We start from the raw sequence: 24,365 nt of genomic DNA, 5'->3' as shown, positions 1-24,365 counted from the left end.
GGCCGTGAGGAGGAAATTCCATCTCAGCTGGAAGCTGGCGGCCAATCTGATAAACTCCGTTTTGCTTCTGCTCGGCTGTGACATTTTAGAGAGAAAAAAATGCTGGGGTTTATGATAAAAATCAAGGCGAGCGTGTTGTCAAATGTACCCACGGGTGGCGCACAGACAGTCTCACGAGGTCAAAGTAGGGCAGGAAGAAGGAAAGCCGAGGTGAGAGGCGGCCCAGGCCTGGGCCAGGTCTTGCACCATCTCCTGTGGGGATGGTCCCAGGCAGAAGCCTTTGAAGTGGGCGGGGAGAAGGCAGGAGGTGGGAGAGCAGCTGCCTCCGAGAGGGTCGGGGGCTAACTTACACGTGGCGAGTCTGACACCGTGAAGAAGGGGCCCAGAGTCCCACAGTGACGGAAGGAAGGGTGCCGACTCTGCAAGGCACAAAGCTGGCCGCCGCGCCGGGTGAATTATCTGAGGCCTGGAAGGCCCACCTGTGTGTCCAGCGGAGCCAAGGTCATCGGATGGCCTGAGTGGCACTAAACTGGGTACCGGGGAGATGCCTCCACGTGCAGACTAAGGAACTCCCCACTAGATTGAAAGCAGCCTCGGGCCACACTTCAGGTGAGTTACAAACCAACAGAGGCATATGTAATTTCCAGCACAGGTTGGAGTGAACCCCCCGAGTCTCTCCTGACTCTACTGCGTGAGGACCACCCAGACACTCAACCGCAAGTCTCCGAGGAAGAACGGCAGGGACCGGCCAGGAATAAGGAGGTGCCCTTTCCTCTCGGTTTCTGTTCAGCCCCCGCTGAGAACCCCCAAAGGCCCACCCTGGGCTCTGGGTGGGTGTGGACCTGTAACCAAGCGGGACCCTATGGGGCCCTCCCAGGACAGAACCCCCCCCCCCAATATCCTCTGCTGTAGCTCCTCTCTGAAGTACCTAGATAATAGTATCTCGTGCATATTTCCTGAGAGTTTCAGATGCTAAACCCCCCGCCCCCACCAAATGGAAGAAATTAACTACCTGATGATCATGAGACGTGCTGGGGCCTAAAGACTGATCACCACCAACCAATCAGAGGATTGTGCACGAGCTGATCACACACCCTGGGACCGGCCCCTCCCCTCCCCTGGCCTCTCAAATGGCTTTGTTGAAACCCTTCCGGGAGTCCCGGGGTATTCTGGGCACGAGCCACCCATCTCCTTCCTCTCTCCTTGCTGGGCCCTGCAATAAACCTTTCTCTGCTCCAAACTCCAGCCCCTCGGTTTGTGTGGCCTCACTGTGCATCGGGCACGTGAACTTGGGTTTGGGAACAGACTCCCCTCGGCAGCGGCATCCTCCCCGCACGACTTGGGACCACCTGGAACGGGGCTCTCGGGGGAGCCCTGCTGGTGTTCAACACACACAAGGATGCTTCCTAAGCCCATCCAGAGAAGGAGCTGTGGGCGATCCCCGCACAAACATTCACAAGTGAGCACAGACATTACCCAGCTTTCCTCCTCTTGCCGGCAGCGTGATACCTCAGGTTCCTACATTTAGAAAGGACCCCTGGGCCCAAACTGCAGGAGGACCAGGGGAACAAATGAAGCAGGACAGAGCTGAGCATTTCTCTCCTCTGGCTCTGCCAGGTGCTAACAACTTGAGGCCATTAGTCATCGTGGACAAGCCCGAGGCTTCACATTTTAACAGTCTGAGTATCTCATTGACAAGTGTTTTTTGTTTTTTTATCAGCCAGGTTGTTTTACAAAAACAAGCCCTTCAAAGGCAGGCAGTTACAAAACCACCATTTTTCGAAGAAGACACCTCACTCGTGATGCTGCAGGGGTGAGGACGGAAACACCGCGTTACACGGTCTACGGTCTCAGGGGGCTCAGCGGGGGTGAAGTGGAGGCTGCGTGAGTGTCTGAAACAAGGACCAGAGGATGGAGACCTTCATCCTGTCGAATGAATCGCTGTCTCTGCAGCTATGCACCCGCGCACATTACCACTGGTACAAGTGAGCTTTGCCGAGGACCAAGGAGAGGGAACCAAAACCACACAGAATCTGGAAAGACTATATCCAAGGAGCAAAGAATGGAAACAGACACCTGCCAAGGCTTGGAACCAGCTTTCAAGCTCCTTCCTGGGTTTTCTGGGGGAGATGGAGGGGGCAGGAAGACATGTGGCTGGAGGCTTAAGGAGAAAACCCGAGTCACGTTCTGGTCCCAGGCCCTCCAGGTCCTTGCTGCAGAGAGCTGCAGAGATGTCCCCCTTTTCCCTAGACCGGTCCCCCACTTTCCCTACGCCCACCCCTCCCAGTGGAACCCAACTCCCTCGTCAAGGTCTTTTCCTGCTGCCTCGGCCTTCAGAGGATGACGCCTCGAGGGGCGGGAGGCCCCGTGTTTCAGGCCTACTGGGGCCAGGGTGCTGGGGCTTCCCCTGACAGCATCCTCCGCTCTTACAGGGTGACTGTAAGCAGCTTTGGGCAGAAAAGAGCTCTTTGCAGGAGGTCCTTTCATCTTGTCACTAACCTCAAACCAGGCGCCCCCATGCTCTACTCATCTCTGGCCCTAGCACACCTTTCAAATCTTTTGATCACACGATACTTTGCCTAACTTGTAGGTTCTTTCCATAGATCAAAGAAATAGAAATGATGACCGATCTCTTCCCCAGCTTCCCCTTCAGTAATCTCAAGAACTGTGTGAACACGACAGCATCTAAAGAAAGAGCACAGGAAGTCGACAAGCCTGCACACAGTGGGGCATGGTGGCCACTCTGACCCCCCATCTCAGTGATTACCCGAGATGACTTCCCTTTTCCGCTTTAAAAACTTTCTCGGACGAGCAGAATCTTCGGAGACGGTTTTGGAGAACACTGAGTCCACCGTCTCCCCGGACTGCCGGTATTCTGCTCAAAGGCAGTTTCCCTTCCTGCCGACATGTGCCTCTCTTGAGTATTGGTTTTTGCGCTGCAAGCAGCTGGACCTGATTTGGTAACGTGACTGCTGATGAGGGTGATGACGACAGTCAAGCCAACGGGCCTACTGAGAAGTCCAAGTGACACGTCCAGCAGAAGGACCAAACCCGCCCACGTCCGAAACCAATTCATCTTGGCTTTTGTGAACCCGAGCCTGACACCTTACTGGGACTGTCTGCAAAACTCCCAGATGAGCGCCATTCTCCCCCAAAAGACAAACCCATCTCCCTCCTAAACACTCCTGCTTGGTGCACGCATCCTCAACTGCACACCAGCACTTACCTGCCCACACCCACTCACATGCCCTCCCACGCACAGACACGCTCACATATGCACACGTGTGCTCACTTGCAAGCAAACACACGCACAGAGTTGCGTGTACCAGCCTCTGAGACACCACTTCCCCAACCTGAACCCCCGGCCCGGCCTTGACACATTGCTGTCCAGAGCGCCAGAGAAAACCTTTTCCTTTGCACCAGGTCCTGGGCACTCAGTGCTATAATGTAGCTAGAATGACCCACACCCACTTCTTCTACTGAAAAAAAAAAAAATCGTGGTTTTGTACCTGGAAGACAAATGTTTGGAGGCTTGAAGACAGACAATTCAGAAATACACTGAGGTCTGTTGATGTCCCCAGCAAAGAAATTAAAGTGCTCAAACCTATCAACAGACAAAACAAACCCGATTGTGAGCGGTAGAGCAGAATTTCCCCGTAGGTATTTGTATCCCAGGTGACCTAGGGGATAACATCCCACTGCAGTTCAAAGGAATTCCCCGCGGCCTCGCCCTCATTTTGAACACAAAGGCTGCCTTGGGCTGGGTCTGTCACCCCAGGTCGTCTGGTTCAGAGCTCTGTGGTCTCGCCTTCTAGCAATCCCCTCGGCTACTTGTTGAAATGGGAAGAAATAGTTTGAAATCATAACTACACCTTGTAATCACACAGAACCGGGCTCCAAGTGAGCTCACTGGAGGGTACAGACGTGACCTCACCCATCCCTGCCATTTTTATAAAGGGGGTAGTTTGTTCAAGTCCTTTAACTGATGGTGGACATCAAAGCCGCTGAGGGATGTTAGGTGAGTTGCCCAGGGCTACAGACCCTGTCAGTACAGGCCCGAGGGCTGCAGCCCAAGTGCGGGACACTGGGACTTGGGTCCCGCACCCACGCAGGCAGCGCTGAGAGTGGAAGGACAGTGGAAGGGCATCTGTCTGAGTGCCCCCATGTGCCAAGGAAATTTAGATAACGCAGTGGGCTGCCATGGCCCTGGTGCACATTTGGTCAGGCTCCGTCTGGAAGATCTTCCAGGTACATCTCAGGCATTCGTCTGCCAGGGGTCATGCTGTCTCCCTGCCGGCTCTGCGCCCTCTGCAAAGGACATGCAAGGATGCCAACAGGAGCCCAGGAGCCCCTGGCAGGCTGGCGGGCACCTGGGGGAGAGGCCTCATGCCTCCTGGGTCTCCCTGGGCTTGGGCTGGGGGTGAGAGCAAGGTTTGGGCAGCCAGCTGCGATTGCTGGGGAAGCCAGTGGCCTGGGAGGGGGGCTTCCATTGCCCTGAAGCCTGCTGGGTTAGGTGTTCACCTTTCAGCTGCTGGTCTGGTTGGAGGGGAGTCTCCCAGGGGAGGACCTGGGATTTGGGACAGCCAGGCAGTAGGGACAGGGGATATAATCAAGGGACAGGCAAGCAGTGGGGGGAGGCAGCTACTTAGCAGCAAGTAAGGACCCATTTCACTATTTTAATAACTGGTACAATCCTACCAAGTGAGCCCCCCTCAAGGTCAAAGGAAGAGGACAGGATACTTTGCGGTGCTTCTAATGCATCGCTGAATCCACGTAGCCATCTGGTGGTGAAATGCCGAGGTGCCCCGTGTGCAGCCCCGTGTTGGGCCGGCCGTGATGAAGCCCACAGCCCACACCTTGAGGGGGCTTCAGGCACTGGGGGGCAGCTTTATGCATGGCTGACCCCTCCTGGCAGCCCTCAGACCAAAGCCTAGCGACCGGGGAAGGAGGTGGTAACTGGTCTGCAGCCCCTCCTGAAGCAGCTCCCGGCTCCCCCCGAGTGGGGAGCCTCCTGCTGTGGTGACTGTCCCCTCTCAGTGATGTAACCACGCGTAAGCCAGCTCTTCGTGGAACTGTAACTGAGGGAGGACCCTACGGGGCCTTCCCAGAATAGACCTCCACCCGTGTCCTTCGCCTGCCTTTTGTCTGTAGAAAAACTTTAGCCAAAGAAGAAATTTAATCAGAGAAGTGAGAAAATGCAGAAAGAAAGGAAAACAGGCAAGCAAGACAAAATAATAATACTTTAGCCATTAAGCACAGTCAAGGACCTTTAGTTCCTCCTCAAGGACTCTAGAGAATATTCTGAGCCCTGTTCCTTGAGCTGTTTTGCAGATACTGAAACCCCCTCCAGGTGGGCGAAGTTAACTGTCTGCTGCCCACGAGCACGGAGACCCCAGACCGGTTGGAACCAGAAGGTTGATGATGCCGACTCCCGATGACCTCACCACCAGCCAATCAGAGGAGTGTCCACGAGCTGACCACGCCCTGCTCCTTGAACGCTATAAGACTCCTCACGACCCCCTCCAGGGCAGGACACACAGTCTTGAGGGCATGAGCCCGCCGTGGCCCGCTTACCTGGCAAAGCAATAAAGCTATTTCTTTCTACTTCACCCACAACGCTGAGATTTAATCTGGCACCAGCGTACAGAGGCCAGATTTTGGCATCAGAATGGAGGTTTTCTTCCTTAAGATCAACTACAATTGTCAGCTAGTGTCGGCGCCCAGAGTACGCGGCTCCAAAATGTGCCGCAGTGGCATGTTGGTTAATTTGATTGAAAAGTTACTTGAGAAACGGCCAACACAGGAAGGACACTGACCCTCCCCCTCGGTCTCCCTGAAAACAGGAAATAAATCTCCGGTGTGAAAGATGCCCTTCCGGCACCAGGATGTAAAGAGACACCCTTATCCCCAGAGACAGGGAATTCAGGCTGAGAACAAACCATGTATAAACAAACCATGTTACCTTTTTTTTTTTTTTTTTGGCCGCGCCGCCAAACTTGTAGGCTCTTAGTTCCCCGAGCAGGGATTGAACCCAGGCCCTCGGCCATGAAAGCACGGAGTCCTAACCACTGGACAGCCAGGGAAGTCCCAAGCCATGTTAGTTCTTAATTTACTACCCAAGCCCCAATTCTGTTTAGCGTCTTCACTAATGGGCACCCCAAAACCTAAGTTTCTTTGTCTACTTCTTAGGTCCCATTTCTATAAGACCTCTGTGCACACGATTTAAAATTTGTGTCTTTTTCTCCTGTGAACCTGTCTTGCGCCAGGTTGATTATTGGTCCAGCCAGGAGAACTCAAGACGGGTAGAGGGGCAAACTCCCCCTTCCCCGGACAATAGCAAAGGGCACGAATATTCATGGGCTTATATAGCACTTGTTTGTAAAGAGGTGAAATAAGATCAAAGCACCATTGTTAAACTTCACAGTGTTAAAAATAACACTTGGTGCAGGAATTCCCTGGCGGTCCAGTGGTTAGGGCTCTGTCCTCTCACTGCTGTGGGCTTGGGTTCAATCCCTGGTCGAGGAACTAAAATCCCACAAGCTGCGAGGGTGCGTAAACAAACAAACAAACAAAACTACAGTTAGAGCAGAAACTGGCAAGGCAGAGAGCTAGGTCAATCCCACTGAGGCCCGAAGAGGCGATCTGTGCATCTGCAAGAGGGATGCAGGAGGGTTTTCCAAAGGAGACAAGAAATATTGTCAATCAGCAACCACACTCACTCGGCAAATACGTCCTGGCACTATGGACCCCAGGGCAGGCCCTGGAAGAGGGTTCTCGGGGCACTCCTCACCTTCTGCAGGAAGAGGTGTGCGAGCAGGTAAATTATAACGTCAAAGAGGAACGTTCTAATTCTATTAGGAAATCTATAAATCAGTGATGGCCATAGCAGCCCTGATTATATACCAAACACTGCAACCAAGCAGCTGAGGAAGGAGGAGTACATGTCATCTCTGTGTTCCCCTCCAGGTCGTCAGTGCCGCCCGGGTTACTCGTCAGGGCTTGCTGGGAAATATCCAAGGCGCCCTGATGCATGATGGCGTGCAGATCCAACTGCAGGATGCCGACTCTCCTGCTGTTTCTCAGCACCGTTCTCATGGTCTAAAGACAACGGCAAACGCTACACTTGGTGAAATCTTGTCATCTTACTTTGGCCTAATGCCCCCTCTCCAAATTACCCAAACTTTCTTGCTGTCGAAGAGAAAGAAAAGTGGATTTGGGTAGTTTTGCCCGTTAAAACGGAATCCTAGGGCTTCCCTGGTGGCGCAGTGGTTGAGAGTCTGCCTGCCGATGCAGGGGACACGGGTTCGTGCCCCGTTCTGGGAAGATCCCACATGCTGCGCGGAGCGGCTGGGCCCGTGAGCCATGGCCGCTGAGCCTGCGCGTCCGGAGCCTGTGCTCCGCAACGGGAGAGGCCACGACAGTGAGAGGCCCACGTACCGCAAAAAAAAAAAAACCAAAAACCAAACCCTGAATCCTAAATGACAATCAAAATGTTTAAACTGCACACATTCTAGAACCGCCTTTCTGAAAGTCGGCATTTAGGACGCTTCTGCTCACGGGCAGACGTCTCAGGGGCCTGCAGCGCCTCCTCCCAGTTCCCTATTCTCTGCACCCCGAGCAAGGGGCCTAAATTCTCTAGAGAGGGAAACAGTGGGTAATTGGGCTCTGCCAGGCAAGTGCGGTTCTGGAGAACAGGGCGGCGGCCTCTACAGGATGGCTGTGGGGACTCAGAAGCTCTCCTGTCCTTCCTCTGGGGAGCCTGGGGCAGTGAATTGGGCCTCCGCTGTCCAATGGGACAAACCTCTCCCTTACGTGTTCGGGGTCTGCAGGACGAGCGGTGAGTCATCCTCACACCAGCCCCAAGAGCAGGCACTACAGCCATGTCTGTTTTACGGAGAGGAAAGGGGCCCTTGGGTATTCAGTAAACTCTCCTGGAACAGTGAGTGTAAAGGTACGGCTCCCAGCAGGCCAGGCTCTGGACTCTGAGCCGGCCGCTCCAGTGGGTAGGGATGGAGGTCGTGTTGCAAGGTCGTTGCCATCGCCCCAGTGGGGAAGGTGAAAGTGCCCAGAACCGGATGGGCCTCTAGCTCAGAAGGAGAAACAACCCTACTGGTGGCGGATGGAGGTGGTCAAAGGGCGGTCCCGGCTGGGCGCCCCCTGGCCAGGGCTGATTTGGGGCAGAGGGCCGGTCCCAGGCTCCGTCCCCATCTGCCGCCGTGGGATTTCAGAACAGATCGTAGAACCTCTCCTTCAGCCCCTCTCTCCCCTCCGCTAACACCCAGGAGTGAGAAGGTCAGAGCCGAGGACCTGGTGCCCCGACACACAGAGTCCGCAGGGCCATATGCACAGGGTGCAGGGTCTGCCTGCCTGTCCGTCTGTCCTAGGCTCTGCTACGATGCCCTTCCACCTCTGACGTTGGCTTGCCCGGGACGCCACCCCTGGGGGGCCTCCCTCTGGAACTTTAGAACCGTGACCTGCTGGCCCTGCGTCCTCTCCTCCACGGGCAGAGCCTGGAGGCCGGAGGGGAGGAGAGGTGGCTTCCAGCTGAGCACCTGGGGCCCAGCAAGCTGTCCTCTGCCCCCCAGGTGGGTGGGCCGGCCTCCCTGCACGGGGCCTGCTGCCCGCTCTGAGGGACACTGGCAGCCTGCACTTTTCGCTTTGGGAAAGCTGCTTTGTTCCCTCCTGTCTGGTTGCCTGAAACCTACCTTTGCCATGTTGGAAAGGTATGTCTTTCTTCTTAGTCTTTTGACAAACACAGTAACTTCTGTGAAGAACAATGAACACGCCCATTACTGATGCTGTAACTTCAGGTTTGCACGCAGGAAGGCAAGGACGAGGAGGCGCCTGCGGGCAGCGCACACGGGGTGGGGGGGGCGCACCCACCCGCCCAGGAGGGCAGAGCCGTCCACCTGCCCCACCCAGCCAGGCCCCCAGCCTCCCCACCCCCCTGCCCGCTCGCCCCTCCCAAGTGGCTCCAAGATCCCGGCAGGGGCGCAATGCCAGGAAAGTGATGTCCTCCAGCGTCTGCCGTGTGCTCCGTGAAGTTGAGGATTTTGCCCAGGAACGCTGACTTCCCCCAGCTTCTCATCTCTCCATGCTCTCCTCGGGAAACGATCAGAAATGAGAAAACATGAGAGAGGAGGTACTCTCCTGGATGTACTCATTTATTCATTTATTCACATATTCACTTACCGGGGACACTCGTGCAGCGTCTGCTGGGTGCGGGCTGCACGGGTGGATGAAGGGGAATGACCTCCACCCTCCAGGGGCTCCCCACGAAGGGTAGGTTACCAGGAGCACAAACAGCAGAGTAAGTGCTCCCGGCAACGTGAGACACAGGAAGGAAGTGAGCAGTTCTAGCGGAAGAAGGTATCAGGGACGGCTTCATCTGGAAGGGGACATTCTGCCTGGGCCTTAACGCGTAGGTAGGAGTTGGCGGGGAGCAATGGTGGGGTGGGGGCGACTAGGCACAGACAGCAGTAGGAATAAGGGCCTCTTGGGGACAACCAGTCTGCGGTGCTGGGGAACGCCAGCAGGTCATGGGGGGCAGGGGGACAGGGTCGGGCCAGAGGCCAAGCAGTGAAGGAGAGAGGACCATCCGGGCAATGGGGGCCGTGGACAGTTGTTAACTGATGGAATCGCTGTTATAGAGCACTTGCTGGGAGGGGAAGGGCGTGTGACCGAGGCGGGGCAAGGCTGCAGGCAGGCCCATCAACTAGGAAGCTACTGAAGATCCTAGAGGGGTTTGGAGAGCCAGAGGGCTGGGATTAGCGCAGGCGGTGAAGGGGCCACCGGAAAACTGGACCCCTTTCACGCCCCTCCTTTCCCAGCAAGTTCCAGACCTCACTTTCTCTCTGCAGGACACTTCCTGCTGCCTTCTTGGCTGGCAATCACACGGGCCCAAGGGCCCAGCCTGGGCACGTGAACTTTTCCAAGTGGGTCAGAAAGGGATCAACACAGCCCGGCGTGCTGGGGATGCCAGGCGTGGGTGAAGATTAGACGTGGCCTGTTCTGCGGACCCTCGGGGGAGACAGCGTACAGGGTGCAAGCGTGGCAGACCTGCAGAGGGGAAGGGAAGGAAGTGGTGACGGCTTGGTGGGCGGGGAGAGCTAGAGGCAGTGATGGAGAACCTCACAAAGGCAGGAGGGAGAAAACCGGGAATTTCCAGGACCGTAAAACATGCGACCCACACAGTGGGTGTGTGACGGCGTTCGCAAGGGCCACGGAGCTGGAGGGATACCAAGGGGTCAGATGCAGGGAGGCCGGGGACAGCCAGCAGAGCAGCTCGGGCTCCCAAGAGGAAGCCGTCGCAGGCAACAGCAGAAGTGTTCAGACACCGCGCCCTGGCAGCCGGATGGAGGGGAAAGTCACCAGGGTGACTGGGACCACGTGGGCGGAATTTCTAAGGAGGGCGAGATAATCTCTGAGCCTCGCGGGAGCCCACCCAGAGCACGGAGAGGCGGGAGGATGCTGGGGTCGGAACCCTTGCCGGCCCTGCTTGGGTGGGCAGAGAGCTGAGGACTGCAGCTGCCGCCGGGAGCTGGCTCAAGGGAGGGGAGGCACGGCCCGCCTGCCCCTTGCCCTTTCCCACCTCCCTGTTCCCTTGGCCCCGCTGCGACTCACGAGGGGGAAATGGTAAGAGGGTGTTGATGTATCAGCACAAGCATCCCTTGTGGGCACCACAGGAAAAGCCGGGACAGCCGAAGCGGCCAGGCCTGGTGGACTGCAGTTTAGTGCCTGAGGACAGAGTTAACACAAGAGGGGAGGAGGCCTGCCCCACGTGGAAAGTTCATCTCCTCTCACAGCATTTATGTTGTCCCTCGAAACCTGCCTCTGAGCTTGGAGGTCTGTAAGAGGGGCTGGAGGACCTTCCGAAGCAGTGAGCAACCGCAGTTTAAACTTCTTACTAAACAACTGGACAGATTTCAGATGCTGAATAGAAGCATCTTCCAAAAAGTCATGAAGGAGAACGTCCTCAATTCCCTACAACAGAAGTGTCAAGACAGGGACCTCCCTGGTGTTCCAGTGGTAAAGAATCCGCCTTCTAATGCGGGGGACGCGGGTTCGAAGCCTGGGAACCCTGGTCCGGGAGCTAAGGTCCCACACGCCGCGGGGGCAATTAAGCCCGCAGGCCGCAACTAAGACATGACGCAGCCTCAAAGAAGTGTCAAGACATGTGACTGCCGGCCGGTGTGGACGGCCTCTGGTTACGAGTGGCCGCAGTTCATGTGAGCCACAGACAGAGAGAGAGAGGCCAGGTCTCCACCTGCCGAGGGCTCTGCTACCTCGCAGCCCTGGCCACTGCCCATCGGGCAGGATATCAGGCTGGAGAAGCTGGAATCGGAATTCTTCCCAAGATTTCCAAGCATTGATAACTGATTCAAAAATTTAAACACCTCAAATGCTGGCCAGTAAGGGGTGGGGGGCAGGAGGGGAGTTCAAACCAAAATATTTAAGGGCTGGACCCAGCCTCCAGTTTTCAACCTTTGTGGTAAAAATTTAGAAGCCCTGGATTTTTTTTTTTCTAAGAAAATAATAAAATAAAAGTTCATGACTAGCTTAAGGGGAGCACATTTTCACTGTAGAAATTATATATAATTGACCCCCAAACTACAATAATCACTCCAGAGCTTAAAAAACAAACCCGCAAGGCCTGGCAGTTACTCCAATTACTCCTTTTAAAAGGCTCTCTTTGGGCTGAAATAGCAGAGGAAGAACTCTGACTCAGTTCAGGGTTCACGGGTCACCGGAGCCACAGGTCACCATGTGCACTGGCTTTTTCTCTACACGAGCTAACTCAGATTCTCAGTGAATTCAGAAAGAAAAGCTGAGTCTTAGGGAAAGATCCAAGGCTCATGGTCCATGGGCCCCACGACTGCCTCCTCAGAAGGTCTGAGGTCCACGGACACCGCCGAGAGTGAGGGCTGCGGGTCTAACCCCAGCACCTGGTACCAATTTCTGGGAAGGATGCAAACCGGCACCTCGAAGGAGTTTCCTCCTACTTTGTACGGCTGCCCGTCGTAGCATCTAAGGAGCTGGCACACGTCAGGCAATGACACGAGCGTGACCGTGTCCTGCTGCAGAGATTTCCAGAAGGACGTGAGCGAGTCCTCCACCCGATGTGAAGCACAGAACGTATCTCTGAACGCTCGTTTTGCGCCTGGTGAGGCCTATCCAGCCCACCTGCCCGACTCTTCATCAGCCCCAAATGGTAACAGAATGAATTTCATTCCAACCCACGTAAAGCTCTGCCTGTTGGCTTTTCCAAGCTGTATCTCAGAAGTGATTTTACACCCATCAGAGACCACCTGCCAGCTGGGCGGGAGAACGTGGACCACCTTTTCCTGAGGCGTCTTCGGGAAGGAAGGCTGTTTCTGACCACAAGGGGGCTCCTACTGATTACAACAGCATGAGGATCAGGGCCCGGGGGTAAAAACCAGAGTTTAGAAGAAATTTTCATTGACTGATTGACCCCCTCAATTATTTTTCAGCTCAGGAAGAAGTGTAACCGTATGGAATCAAAGATACCTCGGGGGCTTCCCGGGTGGCACAGTGGTTGGGAGTCCACCTGCCAATGCAGGGGACACGGGCTCGTGCCCCGGTCCGGGAAGATCCCACATGCCGCGGAGCGGCTGGGCCCGTGAGCCATGGCCGCTGAGCCTGCGCGTCCGGAACCTGTGCTCCGCAACAGGAGAGGCCACAACGGTGAGAGGCCCGCGTACCGCAAAAAAAAAAAAAAAAGATACCTCGGGACTTCCCTGGTGGTCCAGTGGGTAAGACTCCACCTTCCCAACGCACGAGGCCCGGGTTTGATCCCTGGTGAGGGAACTAGATCCTGCATGCATGCCGTAACTAAGAGCTCGCACGCCACAACTAAGACCCAGTGCAGCCGAAATAAATAAATAAATACTAAAAAAAAAAAAAAAAAAAGACTTCCTCCTTGACATCACGTCAGAATTCACCTAAGGACGGCGTAGACTAAAGGGATCTGGTGGGATTCCATTGCACCAAGGAGCCTTCTTTAAGGACTTCTGTGGACAGCTTCTGTTTTGTTCTCCCCCACGCTGACTTTTCAGAGTCCATCTTTGGACCAGGTGGCCAACCTGAGTTGTCAGCTCATGAGGACTCTTGCCTTTGGGGATTCCTGCAGCTCAGATATTCTGAGACATCACAAGACTGACCCCAGGGCCCTCCAGTGACCCCAGGCAAGAGGCTGTTCCTTCTGTGCAGGCGGTCAAGGGAGTGAGGCCCGACCCTGGACTCACCTGATTTTCAACTCTCTTCTAGAGAAGACGTCTCCCAAGAGACTCATAGATACTTAACGAAAAAGACAAGAGTGGGATGAGCAGGACGTGTTAATCCTTCGACTCCCAGGCTGGAGGCTTTTGGGGCTCGCGGGTCTGGATGGGACAGCACCACCTCCGCTCACTCCCCCAGCACCCATGTCCCAAACCGTCTAATCCCGGTGCGTCTGCTTCAGAAATATTTCTGATTGGTCCCGCTTTCTCTCTGACGTCACTGTCATTGGATCTCCCGATCCAACCCTCCTTCCTTCTCACCTTGACTGCGACAAAACCTCCCCCGCACCCTCTGCTCCAATATGGCCCTTGGATGTCACTGCCAGCCCGTCTCCTCAGTAAGTCAGGGTCTTCCAGAGGCCCTTCCTGGCACCGGCCGATTCCCACCTCCCCTCTGGCTTCTCTCCTTTCGAGATAAATCCGGCCACAGCGACCTTCTTGTCCTGTGATGCCGGTGACCATCCTGCTGCCTTTGTCTGCACCACTGATTCCGCCTGGAATCCCTTTTCGAGTCTGTTGAACCTCTGCTTTTCTAAGAGAGCTGCCAGCAATGTGGCCTCCCCTGGGGAGCCCGCTCCAGCTGTCTCTGTTCCTCTTCCCTTGGGCACCCAGAACAGTCCATCACACTGTGTTCTAGAACTTTCCATACGGTATCATATTCATTGGCGTACATCGTTCCTTTCAGTACCAGACTATAAGCTTCTCCAGCCTCCTGGGGAATACCTTCCTAGTTCCAGAAACGGTGCTGGTCACAGGGTAAGAATTCAGTTAGTACTTGATGAAGCAATGAAGGCAAGAAGGAATAGATTTCTTTTTTTAAAAAAATTTTTGGCCACGCCATACAGCATGTGGGATCTTAGTTCCCTGACCAGGGATCAAACCCACGCCCCCTGCATTGGAAGGGTGGAGTCTTAACCACTGGACCACCAGGGAAGTTCCAAGAAGGAACGGATTAGCTGTCCAACGTGCATGGATGTTGATAACACAGCATTAACAGGCCAGGGGCCACTCTGAAGACAGCGTGGTCCCTCCCTCCCTCCGCTGCTTTACACAAAGTACAAAATGCGTTCACGCTGAGTGAATATTATCTCCCAAAGCTGAAGTGCTTCGAACACGGAGGCCTCAGAAAACTTTTCATTTAAGAGTGCACTTGCTTCCCTGGATTTTCATTTTATATAGTAAAAGCCAGAATTCACAATGGTTAAGAGATTTGCTCGTGTCTTCCACAGCCAATTCTAGAATAAAATCCAACCATCACGATACCCGTGTCAGAGCACCCTTCTCGTTCAGTCAGCGTGGACCCATGACGGCTCTGAAGCATCCCTGAGGATTCCAGGGTAAGTCACGTTACCAATACTGTGCTCCAAATCAGCTGGAATTAGGATCTAAAAATAGCTGAATTTTTATTTAAAGTGTAAAGTGATCCGGATGAGCACCTTGCAACCTTTCCAGATGATTAAACTGAATAAAAATACACCTTCAAGAGCTCACTGACTATAAAACAGCTGCATTCTAAGCACTTCAGGCAATGAATTCCCACCAGACATCCCTCCAGGGGTCTTTTCAAGTAGAAAGGTTAAGAACAAGGCAGAAATGCTGGTATTTTGCAGCTCAAACCTACTCTTCTCTCTCGAGTTCTTGGTTCCTCACGTTCTGTAAAATGTCTTGACAATAGTTGCAGTATTCGTCAGTGAGAAAGGCCATCTAGGAAGGATATGGAGAATGATTTCAGTGTGCAGCCCACTTCCAGAATGAACTGCTCCTCAAAGACCTTTCTGAGGCCCTGAGATGCTGCATGTGTTGCTATTTGGCTATGACAGCGGCAGGGCTCTTGCCTGGGGCCGCGGCTTTTTTAGCTAGGTGGAGTCATGCATCACTTATTGGCCTGAAATTGATGGAGTTCCATTGTTGATGCCATGACTCGTGCACTTCCAGGATCTGCACCACCCACTCTAAAGGCCACCGGTCTTTGATCACTGTCTCCCCTAACCCCAATTTCTCCCTCCACATCCCCCAGCCCAGGTTCCAGGAAATGCACATATGCGTTCCCTGCTCTGTCACGGGGAGGCCCTCATTCTAAAAGATGACAACGTGGTCCCACGTGGAGCCTTTCTATAGGACGTGAAGAGAAGCCCTGAGTTTCCTGACCACCATCAAGCCCAGGAGGGAATGCTGGTTCTCCCTGGTCTGGGAGAAGGCAAACATTACTCCATCTGGTAGGACTATGGTCACAGGCAAACTAAGAAGCCAGTTACTGCCCCCAGGTAGCCAAGGCGTGAACGTTAATCTCCCCGATGCGTGCAGGCCTACTCTTCTGTAGGAGAAGCTTCTCTGCCAGTTCCTGCTCCCAGAATGCACTTCTCCCGAATTCCGACAAAGGCGACCCAACTGGGTCTGTCTTATTCGGCGAATGATTGTCACCCTAAAAACCACTTACACGTGGATTCTTTCTTTAAGCCAGGTGATAATTACACTGCTGCTGTGGAGTAATCTTTTATCCACACCTCTGGACACACTGTTGATCCCAGCAATTTTCCCTTTTATTTCACTGCAAAAAATACTAACCTTCCTCTGTAAGTCTACGCACTACAGTCATCAGGGAGGAATTAGGATTTAACATATTGCACTCTTACTGCCGTGTATTACAAACACTGAATAGTGACGTACAATAAAAATATTACCTATGGATAATTTGATGCCATAAGTACATTCTACAACTCTTGTCTATCTCATTGTCCCTCCCTGAACTACAACCGTATCCTGTCTGGGTCACCGTGCCTGGATTATACAAATGGTGAGTCATATAGAAAATCTCAGGGCCTAACGGACAAGGAAAATGAGGGGCACAGACTTTCCTTTAGAAGAACAGATTACAGAACGTAAAACCTTTCCATCAAGGGTGGAAAAAGGCAACATGAGGAAAGCGAATTCAATATTCCTGCCTTTTGTCATCCCTGCTGTTCTCCCCGCCTCCCCTCCCCACCCCCTCCTCCCCCAGAGCAAGGGGAGGCATGTGCTCCTGGTTTGAATGAAGGACATCAACTGTATTTGACATGATTTCTTCAGGATTTTCCCAGACGCCTTTTGAATAGCTTCCACTTTAATAGAGTAGGTGACAGCATCCCTGGGGTTTGGAAGTTAAGCAGCTAAGCCTGCTGGACTGCAGCTGGTGGGGGCGGGGGGGGGGGGCTGGCTCCGTTTCATTTCCTCCAACCTAATGGCCCGCTGTGTGGCAGCGCAGTTCCAAGGTCAGCAGTTCCTCCTTTGCTCTCTCCGTTCTTACGCGCTCAGAGCCTTACCGAGCTACTCGCTTATATCTTGCTTAGTAGATCGTTTATGTGGGTTTGCAGTAGGCTCTTGTCTACAAGCCACTGGAGGCCAGAGCGGCCTTCTGAACCGCCAGCCCCTATCCTTAGGGCTAGGAGTGCCCCCAGCTGCGCGCTGCACCCACAGAGAACAGCCACCGCCAGCTTTCTCCTGAGCTGATGCTTCCCTGTTATCAGCCAATATCACATTGAAGTCCGGGGGCGTTTAGGGTCACACTCAACAGTCTCCTGAAGGACTTAAAATCTGTTACTTCTCAACTCTTTTGTGGTCCTGAACCCCTTTGAGCATGTGATGAAAATGACCTTCTCCCCAGAAAAATGCACAATACGCACTACATGCTGTGAAGATGCCAAGTTAAACTCCCGTTGTTAATATTCTTGGAAGCAAGTAGGGGTGTAGATGTCTAAATAAATAAAGCAGTAGCACAGAAAGGTGATAGATCAAGAGGCATCATTCCATGGGGTGCTGTGTGGTTTCCACTGGGGGCTGTTCCACCCTCATTCCTACCATTAACATTGGCAACATTCAGAGTCCTCTGATGGGTACACTTCCAGGATGTGCATTGGGGGGACGATGCTCAGGCTGGTCATCAGGAAGAATGGGGCTGTTGCATGGACTTCACTGGCCTGGCCACCAGTGCTTCTACTGGAGAAGAATTGAGGGATCCTCCTTTCCAACCCTGGGCTACTCTCTCCCCTCACATTGCACGATCCTAACCGCGTCCACTTTCTCCGCAGCACACATGACCTCCCGGGCTCATCAATGCTCTCCTGACACTGATTCTGCCAGTATCCAAGCCCGTGTTTCTCAAGGGTGGCCCTGAAACCAACTACATCAGGATTCCTGGGGTGCTTGAGGTTCATATCGCTATGAATCACATGAAGCCAGAAATCTCTCGCCTTAACCAGCTCCCCAGGTGAGCCTTATGCATCGCAAGCTGAGACTGCAGCTCCGGGCAGGCTGTGTCGTCCAACTCTGCAGAAACCCCTACATTAAACACGGCGACTTCTAATTAGAATTCAAAATTCTAATTTCCGATACTTCACAGTTTCACCTGTGCAGAAGAAGTCATCTGAAAACACAGTACTGTCAGAATGGAAAGGGAAGCTACGACCAAAAATAATAAATTCAATGCATTCCTGAAGTCAATTCCTTTTGGGCTCTTCCTGTGAAAAGAACTGATCTTTCAGAAAAAAAAAAAAAACCATAAATTGAAATCTTTTCTTCCTAATATAAACAATCAGAAATCTAAAGGGAGCGAGTGTCTGGTGCAGAACTACTAAAGTCTGAATCTCTGCGGGACAAGGCATTCAGGAAAGAATCGGGGGGATTCCTGTTCTGGAGGAATAATTCAGCAAAATGACAAAGAAAAAAGTGAGAAATTCTATTCAGATTTTTTTAGGTGTATTAAATACAGCTTGGGATCTTCAGGAGACCCAAGAAAAGCCATTGGGGTTATCATCATTCATTTATTCTGCCCACCTTTAGTGAGCACGTACTAAGTGTCAGCCCCTGGAGAAACGCTGGAGGACCTTCCTGTCATCACCTGTCCCTTTAGGCACCACCTGCCACCCCTGAGTTACTCTATTGATTCTCTTGATGCCTCTTGTCCTTCCTGCACTCTTGAAGACACTGCTCCCAGAATTATCACCCCCAAAGCAAATGTATCCTGTCATTCTGCTTCTGAAGATGCCTCAGTGGTTTTCCCACCGTCTCCTGGGCGACACCCAAATTCCCCAGCCTGGCACTGACAAGCTGTCCACCACCTGGACCTCGTGTTGAGTCTACTTCTCCCCGACATCCTCACTTCTGGTTCTCACTGCCCGCACACCCCCCAGCATGAACGCAAGCTACATACACCCTCAAGGTCAACACCTCCTAAAAAGAGGACCTCAGCAACTCTGTCCAGGACCAGCTCAAGGGCAGCAAGATAGGTGGAATAACAGCTCCTCGAAAACGCCCACATCCTAGTCCCTGGAACCTTATGTGGCGAAGGGGCTTTGCAGATGTGATTACGGTTAAGGACCCTGAGATGGGGAGATGATCCTGGATCCTCCAGGTGGCCCCAATGTAATCACGAGGGTCCTTAAAAGCACAGAGCCTTTCCCAGCTGCAGAGAGCCAGAGAGATGGTGTCATGAGAAGGACTCAGCCTGCCTTTGCTGGCTGAGGAAGTGGCCACAAGCCAAGGAATGTGGGCAGCCTCTAGAAGCTGGAAAAGGCCGGGAATAGATTCTCCCCTCCAGGTCCCCCAGAAGGAATGTAGCCCTGTCAACCCCTTGCCCTTAGCCTGGTGAGAACTAGTCAGACTCATAACTTCTAGAAATTTTAGATAATAAGCTTGTGTTAAGTCATGAAATTTGTGCTAGTATGTTACAGCAGCAACAGGAAACAAACACAGGCCACCTCTTCCATGAAGCCTTCCCTAATTACTCCTGGCCCACATCCTTCCTCCCTCCCTCCCTCCCTGTGGAGTTCCCAATCCCCCTGTAGCAGGCATGGGCCCCTCACAGCACACCCATAGTTTTATGTCTGTCTTAGCTCCCCAGCTACGAAACTGTATTCTATTCAAGTTTGGGGAATATGCTTTTTGTTTCTTTGTTTTTACTTTTCTTTCACACCCCATTCAGCTCTCAAGAGGGTTGGTCACAAAACAGGCTTTTCAAAGGGTGTCTACTCAATGCCACTTGTCATATCAAAGTGCTATCCTGTCATCCTGGGCAACCAAAGAAAAGTTCACCTCGTGATGTCACAGATTAGCTATTCATAGTTCTGGTGTCCTAATTCAAAGAGTTATAAATGTAACTGGAGACACTTTCACACAGATCTGTTGCTAATAACCTATGCTTCTTTTCTAATTATAGCAGAAGAAACACTGTTAAACAGCTGATGAGTAGCTAGGTAGTTTCTTCCTGAGGACAGGGACCTCCTCTGTCCCTTCACGTCGTGTGTACACAGTGGACACGCAACAGTCCTGGCTGGAGGGGTGACTGGTTGAGGGCTGCCCATAATAAGAATGTGACACACAGGAAAACAGTTGCATCTAATTCAGCAATTTCTGAATATTCCAGGGTCTATCATACAAATCTATTTTATTCAACACTCACTGCTCCTCCTTCTTGGAGAATGCTGTTATAATTAGTAGATTTTTCAAAGGCAACGACGTCTCCACTGTGACATAATAGATAACAAAGAAATAATTTCAGTCAGACACCCATTTCTGAGCATAAGCATAGTTTCTTTTCTTTCCTTTTTTTTTTTTGTGTGGTACGCGGGCCTCTCACTGCTGTGGCCTCTCCCGTTGCGGAGCACAGGCTCCGGACACGCAGGCTCAGCGGCCATGGCTCACGGGCCCAGCCGCTCCGCGGCATGTGGGATCTTCCCGGACCGGGGCACGAACCCGCGTCCCCTGCATCAGCAGGCGGATTCCCAACCACTGCGCCACCAGGGAAGCCCACATAAAGTTTCTTTTGCAGTGAGGTATTTGTTGGGGGGTAACTTTGATTTCGAAACCCTCCTCCAAGTTTCTTTCCACAACTGCTGATTATCACCCGCTTAGTTTTTTTTTTTAATCCGTTTCTGTAACTGGGACAACCACGTATTTATTTTTATAGGTTTATTCCCTTCAGAAACAAGACTATGATGTCATCATGGGTAGGACTTGCTCCAGTGAGAAAAGAAAAATTATCATGGAAATGAAGTCTTCTATTTTCTGATTTGGGGCTTTGAAAATGACGTGCTCAGAAACGATAACATCCTCTGAGTTGATAGATGAAGCAGGGCAGCTTCACAGAACAAGGAAACTGAGAATGAATAATAAGATGTAAGTTCCATGTCACCATGTCTCTTGGGTTCACATATCGTACTGGAGACGTTTATTTATATGTCGCAGAGAACAGATTCAGTTCTATCCATGTGGTGTGGGGCATTTCCCCTTTAATTGTGGGCATCGAGAAACTGGGAGCCCAGGGCGCCCCACTTTGCACAGGAAATGTGCATCCTCCAGATGCCGGAGGTGGTGGCTTCTCCACGCCCTGCCCAGAGCTGTGGCTGCGCCTTCCACTCCCGCACATGTCCTCACGCCTGACTGTTTGAATTCTACGTAAATATGCAAAGAGGAAGGTAGCTGGCGAATGCTCTGCTTCTGGAAGCAAGACCATGGTCTTCAAGGCAGGGGTGGCCTGGGGCGGGGTGGGAGTCCGAGGGGAGTGGAGGAAAATGGCTTTCATCTCACACAGGAAGATCCTACATCCCCTCCCAGCCTCTCTACAGCCCTGGGAGCTCTCTTCTGAAGGTTTGGGTCAGTCCACTCTCCATGGAAATCTGGACAGAACACTTGATACCCACGTGATCAATGTTTCTGCATGATATTCTATTTCAAAACAGGGCAGAGAGATTCAGGGTCTGCCTACATGCCCACTAGAAAGCCACCCTCTTCACTGTTCGGTAAGAGTTGTTGTCACAACAGGAAGTGTACTGTGGACTGCTCATTGGCAAGAGGGTTTCAGGACGTGGAATCTGTTCAACCTGGAGGAGATCCAGGATGATGGATTGACGGAGAATCTGAAATGTCTCGGGAGTTCCATCTGCCATGTCTCAATGACATCTTGGGTAGGTGTGGACGACGACGGAGTTTCTCCAGGTAAAATCTATGAACAGCCCACGGCCACAAAGATTCTGAGACATTCCAGCAACGAAAACAACAAGCGGCAATCACCGCCTGAAAGCCTAAAACCTAGAGTGAAGGAAGACAAGGGATGTCAGAAACCAAAGCTCATTGGATAAAGGGCTAATAGAAAAGGAATCCAAGCAGGAACACAGGATCATCAGCCTTTAAGAGATGCTTAAGAATCACTTGTGAGGCTTCCCTCGGCCGAACTGGAGGGAGAGCAGTTTCTCTACGATCCACGGCTGTTCTCCTGCTGCCCCTAATACGTCTTCTTTGGAAAATGAATGCAAGACCGTGAATGTGTTCCGCTCCGTCCATCCATTTCTCATTCGTGCGTCCGTTATTTACTGCGCACCTACTATATGCGGGCATCACGCTAGGCCCTGGGGGACACAGCTGTGGTCGTGACGGACAAGGTCTGCCCTCTGAGAGGTTACAGCCCGTGGAGGAGAAAAGCTGTTAACGTGAATAATTGCCAAGTCATTGTTATGACAGCCTAAGTACAGGCTGTCAGGGGAGTCCACGTCAGAGGGCCCGTCCTCTTCTCTTATTAGTTCAACAGTTTAGGGGCCTATAAACTGGCAGCTTGATCAGCTCAGGGGCGCTTCCCCTGTGACTGGTCAGTGCGCTTTGGTTGGTACTTATCACAACCCTGCACTTGGAGAGCGCTTACTGAAGTCTTTGGATGGTAACAGCCATCTTCCTGGGACATTCCTTTGGATACTCAGGAATCTGGAAGCCAGAAGGTCTGGTTTCTGACTTAAAGGAAGGACGAGGGAAACCCTCCACCTTATGGCTCACCCCTCCCCCAGCCCTGACTCAGGCAGCTTTGGAGGCTAAGCCACTGAGAGCGATACTCAGTAAGTTTGGATTTGTAAGTGAAACTCCCAAGTCTCTGCCATCGGTTCAATGTAGAGTATGAGTTGAACTCAACAGCCATTGAAAGGAGGGTAGTGTTACAAGGGGACTCCTCGCCATGCAGAAGCCTGTGTGAGGCCGACAAGGGGACGCAATGCTGCTATCCTCACTGGGGAGATATGCAAGTTTTGTAGCACTTAATTGGGGGATTTTATGCACTGAGACGACAATAATGGGAAACAGAAATTTGTCAACCTCACGGAGAGATTCGGTCACCTGTTACAAAGTCCTCATCTCCACGTAGCCAGACGACGATAGCTCTCTTGTGCAAAGGAACGGAGAGGCTGTCTCTTCCCACCTTTGGAAGGTCCTCATTCAATAAATGGCTCATCACATGGGTCAACATGTAGGTTCAGTAAGATCTTAATTATCTATTTTAAAAACCACCTAGTTTCAGAGGTCCCATGCAAGGCATTAAATCTGCAGGAGACAGAGGGTGGCAACATCAGAGCCAGGCTACACAGCAGCTGAGCAGACAACAGCTGCCGGAGACCAGCCCTACTACCAGAGAAGGTCCGTGGAGGTCCAGGTCACGGGCGTCGGCGCCCAGAGCATCTGGCCGAGTGAACACTGCAGCGCTGACTGTGCTCTGATCTTGCAGGTCAGGCTGGGCTAGGCTAGAAGGGGCGACCGTGGCAGCCAGGTGCCCCATCGAGGGGTCTTCCACCCGAGAGCAGGGGTGCTCAGGGTGAGGGGCTGAAGCAGGACTGGAGGGAATAGTTTTAGCTCTCAGCGTCCAGCCAGGATGGCCTCGTGTTCTGGCGGGGGGGTGGGCGGTCACTGTCCCTGTGTCATTTCCCGTGTGTGGTTCCGATTCAGTCCTTCGGGCCATTTATTAGGTTGTGATCCAAAGCACAGTCATTGTGAAAACAGGGCTCTAAGAAAACCACAGCAAACACCCAGAGCTGACCTTGCTGGGAAGCATTGCTTCCAGCTCAAAAGGAGGTCTTCTTCCATCATCCTCTGAGGCCTGAGATGCTTTAGTTTTAAAATTTTTTAAATTATTTTTTTTGGCCGCATAGCTTGTGGGATCTTAGTTCCCCATCCAGGGATCGAACCCGGGCCCTGGCAGTGAATTGCCCAGTTCCTAACCACTGGACCACCAGGGAATTCCCCCCCACCTTTTTTTTTTCTTGAGATGCTTTAAAGGCGTAGACACATAAAAACCACATTTTGCTTTAATTAGTTTTTACCATCAATTTGGCTAAGAAGGGTCCGACATAAAGAGGGCTGAGACCTGATTGTATGCCACACGACTCATCCTTTGTTTTCCCTAGAAAATCTTTCAAATGTCGTGTTAGCTTTTTGTAGTTTTTTAAGGAACCTCCATACTGTTCTCCATAGTGGCTGTATCAATTCACATTCCCACCAACCGTGCAGGAGGGTTCCCTTTTCTCCACACCCTCTGCAGCATTTATTGTTTCTAGATTTTTTGATGATGGCCATTCTGACTGGTGTGAGATGATATCTCATTGTAGTTTTGATTTGCATTTCTCTAATGACTAATGATGTTGAGCATTCTTTCATGTGTTTGTTGACAATCTGTATATCTTCTTTGGAGAAATGTCTGTTTAGGTCTTCTGCCCATTTTTGGATTGGGTTGTTTGTTTTTTTGTTATTGAGCGGCATGAGCTGCTTATAAATTATGGAGATTAATCCTGTGTCTTAATATGTCTTCTGGCATTTAACTTTCTTTTAGTTCTAACTGCAATTTGCATCCACATTTTCAGGTTTTGACATCAGTTATCATTAATCCAGACCTTCATTTACATCATTTGGGCATCGTCATTTGCCCTTGCAAATCATTCTAACAGCAGTGAAACAACGTGAAGCGATTACAAAGGTAAGAGGATAAAAATGTAATAAAACTGCATTCACCTCCCATACTTGTTCAGCGTCAGATGTCGGAGGGAAGGTGCTTCATCTTCTGATCAATGAGGGGGCTAATTTCAATTTTTACTCAGAGCACACGAATTAGTTATTTTGGTTTTGATTAGGAGAAGATACCCTCAACTTGGTATTTTTATATCTAAAGTTAAACAGTCAGTAATTGTATTCATATCAGGATGGGTGTTATGATCGCAAAAGCTTTATTTAATATAATTTTGATTATACTAATGATGCTAATTACTGAAATACGCTGAGCATTTACCC

At 51.9% G+C, this 24,365-nt stretch overlaps 1 protein-coding gene across 1 annotated transcript in view; it reads right to left on the bottom strand.

Annotated features, from left to right (window-relative positions):
* The window catches only part of RFX8 (regulatory factor X8), a gene marked incomplete at its 5' end in the record, with an annotated part of 63,467 nt that overhangs the window by 2,621 nt on the left and 36,481 nt on the right, over positions 1 to 24,365 (bottom strand). The window contains 11 exon segments of the mRNA XM_079941640.1: positions 1 to 75; positions 3,510 to 3,604; positions 6,942 to 7,098; positions 8,706 to 8,764; positions 10,832 to 10,856; positions 10,858 to 10,983; positions 12,003 to 12,141; positions 14,920 to 15,002; positions 15,609 to 15,623; positions 15,625 to 15,720; positions 19,732 to 19,795. Of these exon segments, the coding sequence (XP_079797766.1) occupies positions 1 to 75; positions 3,510 to 3,604; positions 6,942 to 7,098; positions 8,706 to 8,764; positions 10,832 to 10,856; positions 10,858 to 10,983; positions 12,003 to 12,141; positions 14,920 to 15,002; positions 15,609 to 15,623; positions 15,625 to 15,720; positions 19,732 to 19,795 (934 nt within the window).

Source organism: Stenella coeruleoalba (genome assembly GCF_951394435.1).
Source record: "Stenella coeruleoalba genome assembly, chromosome: 13".
NCBI classification, from domain to species: Eukaryota; Metazoa; Chordata; class Mammalia; order Artiodactyla; family Delphinidae; genus Stenella; species Stenella coeruleoalba.
This window is presented reverse-complemented; position numbering and strand designations above follow the sequence as displayed.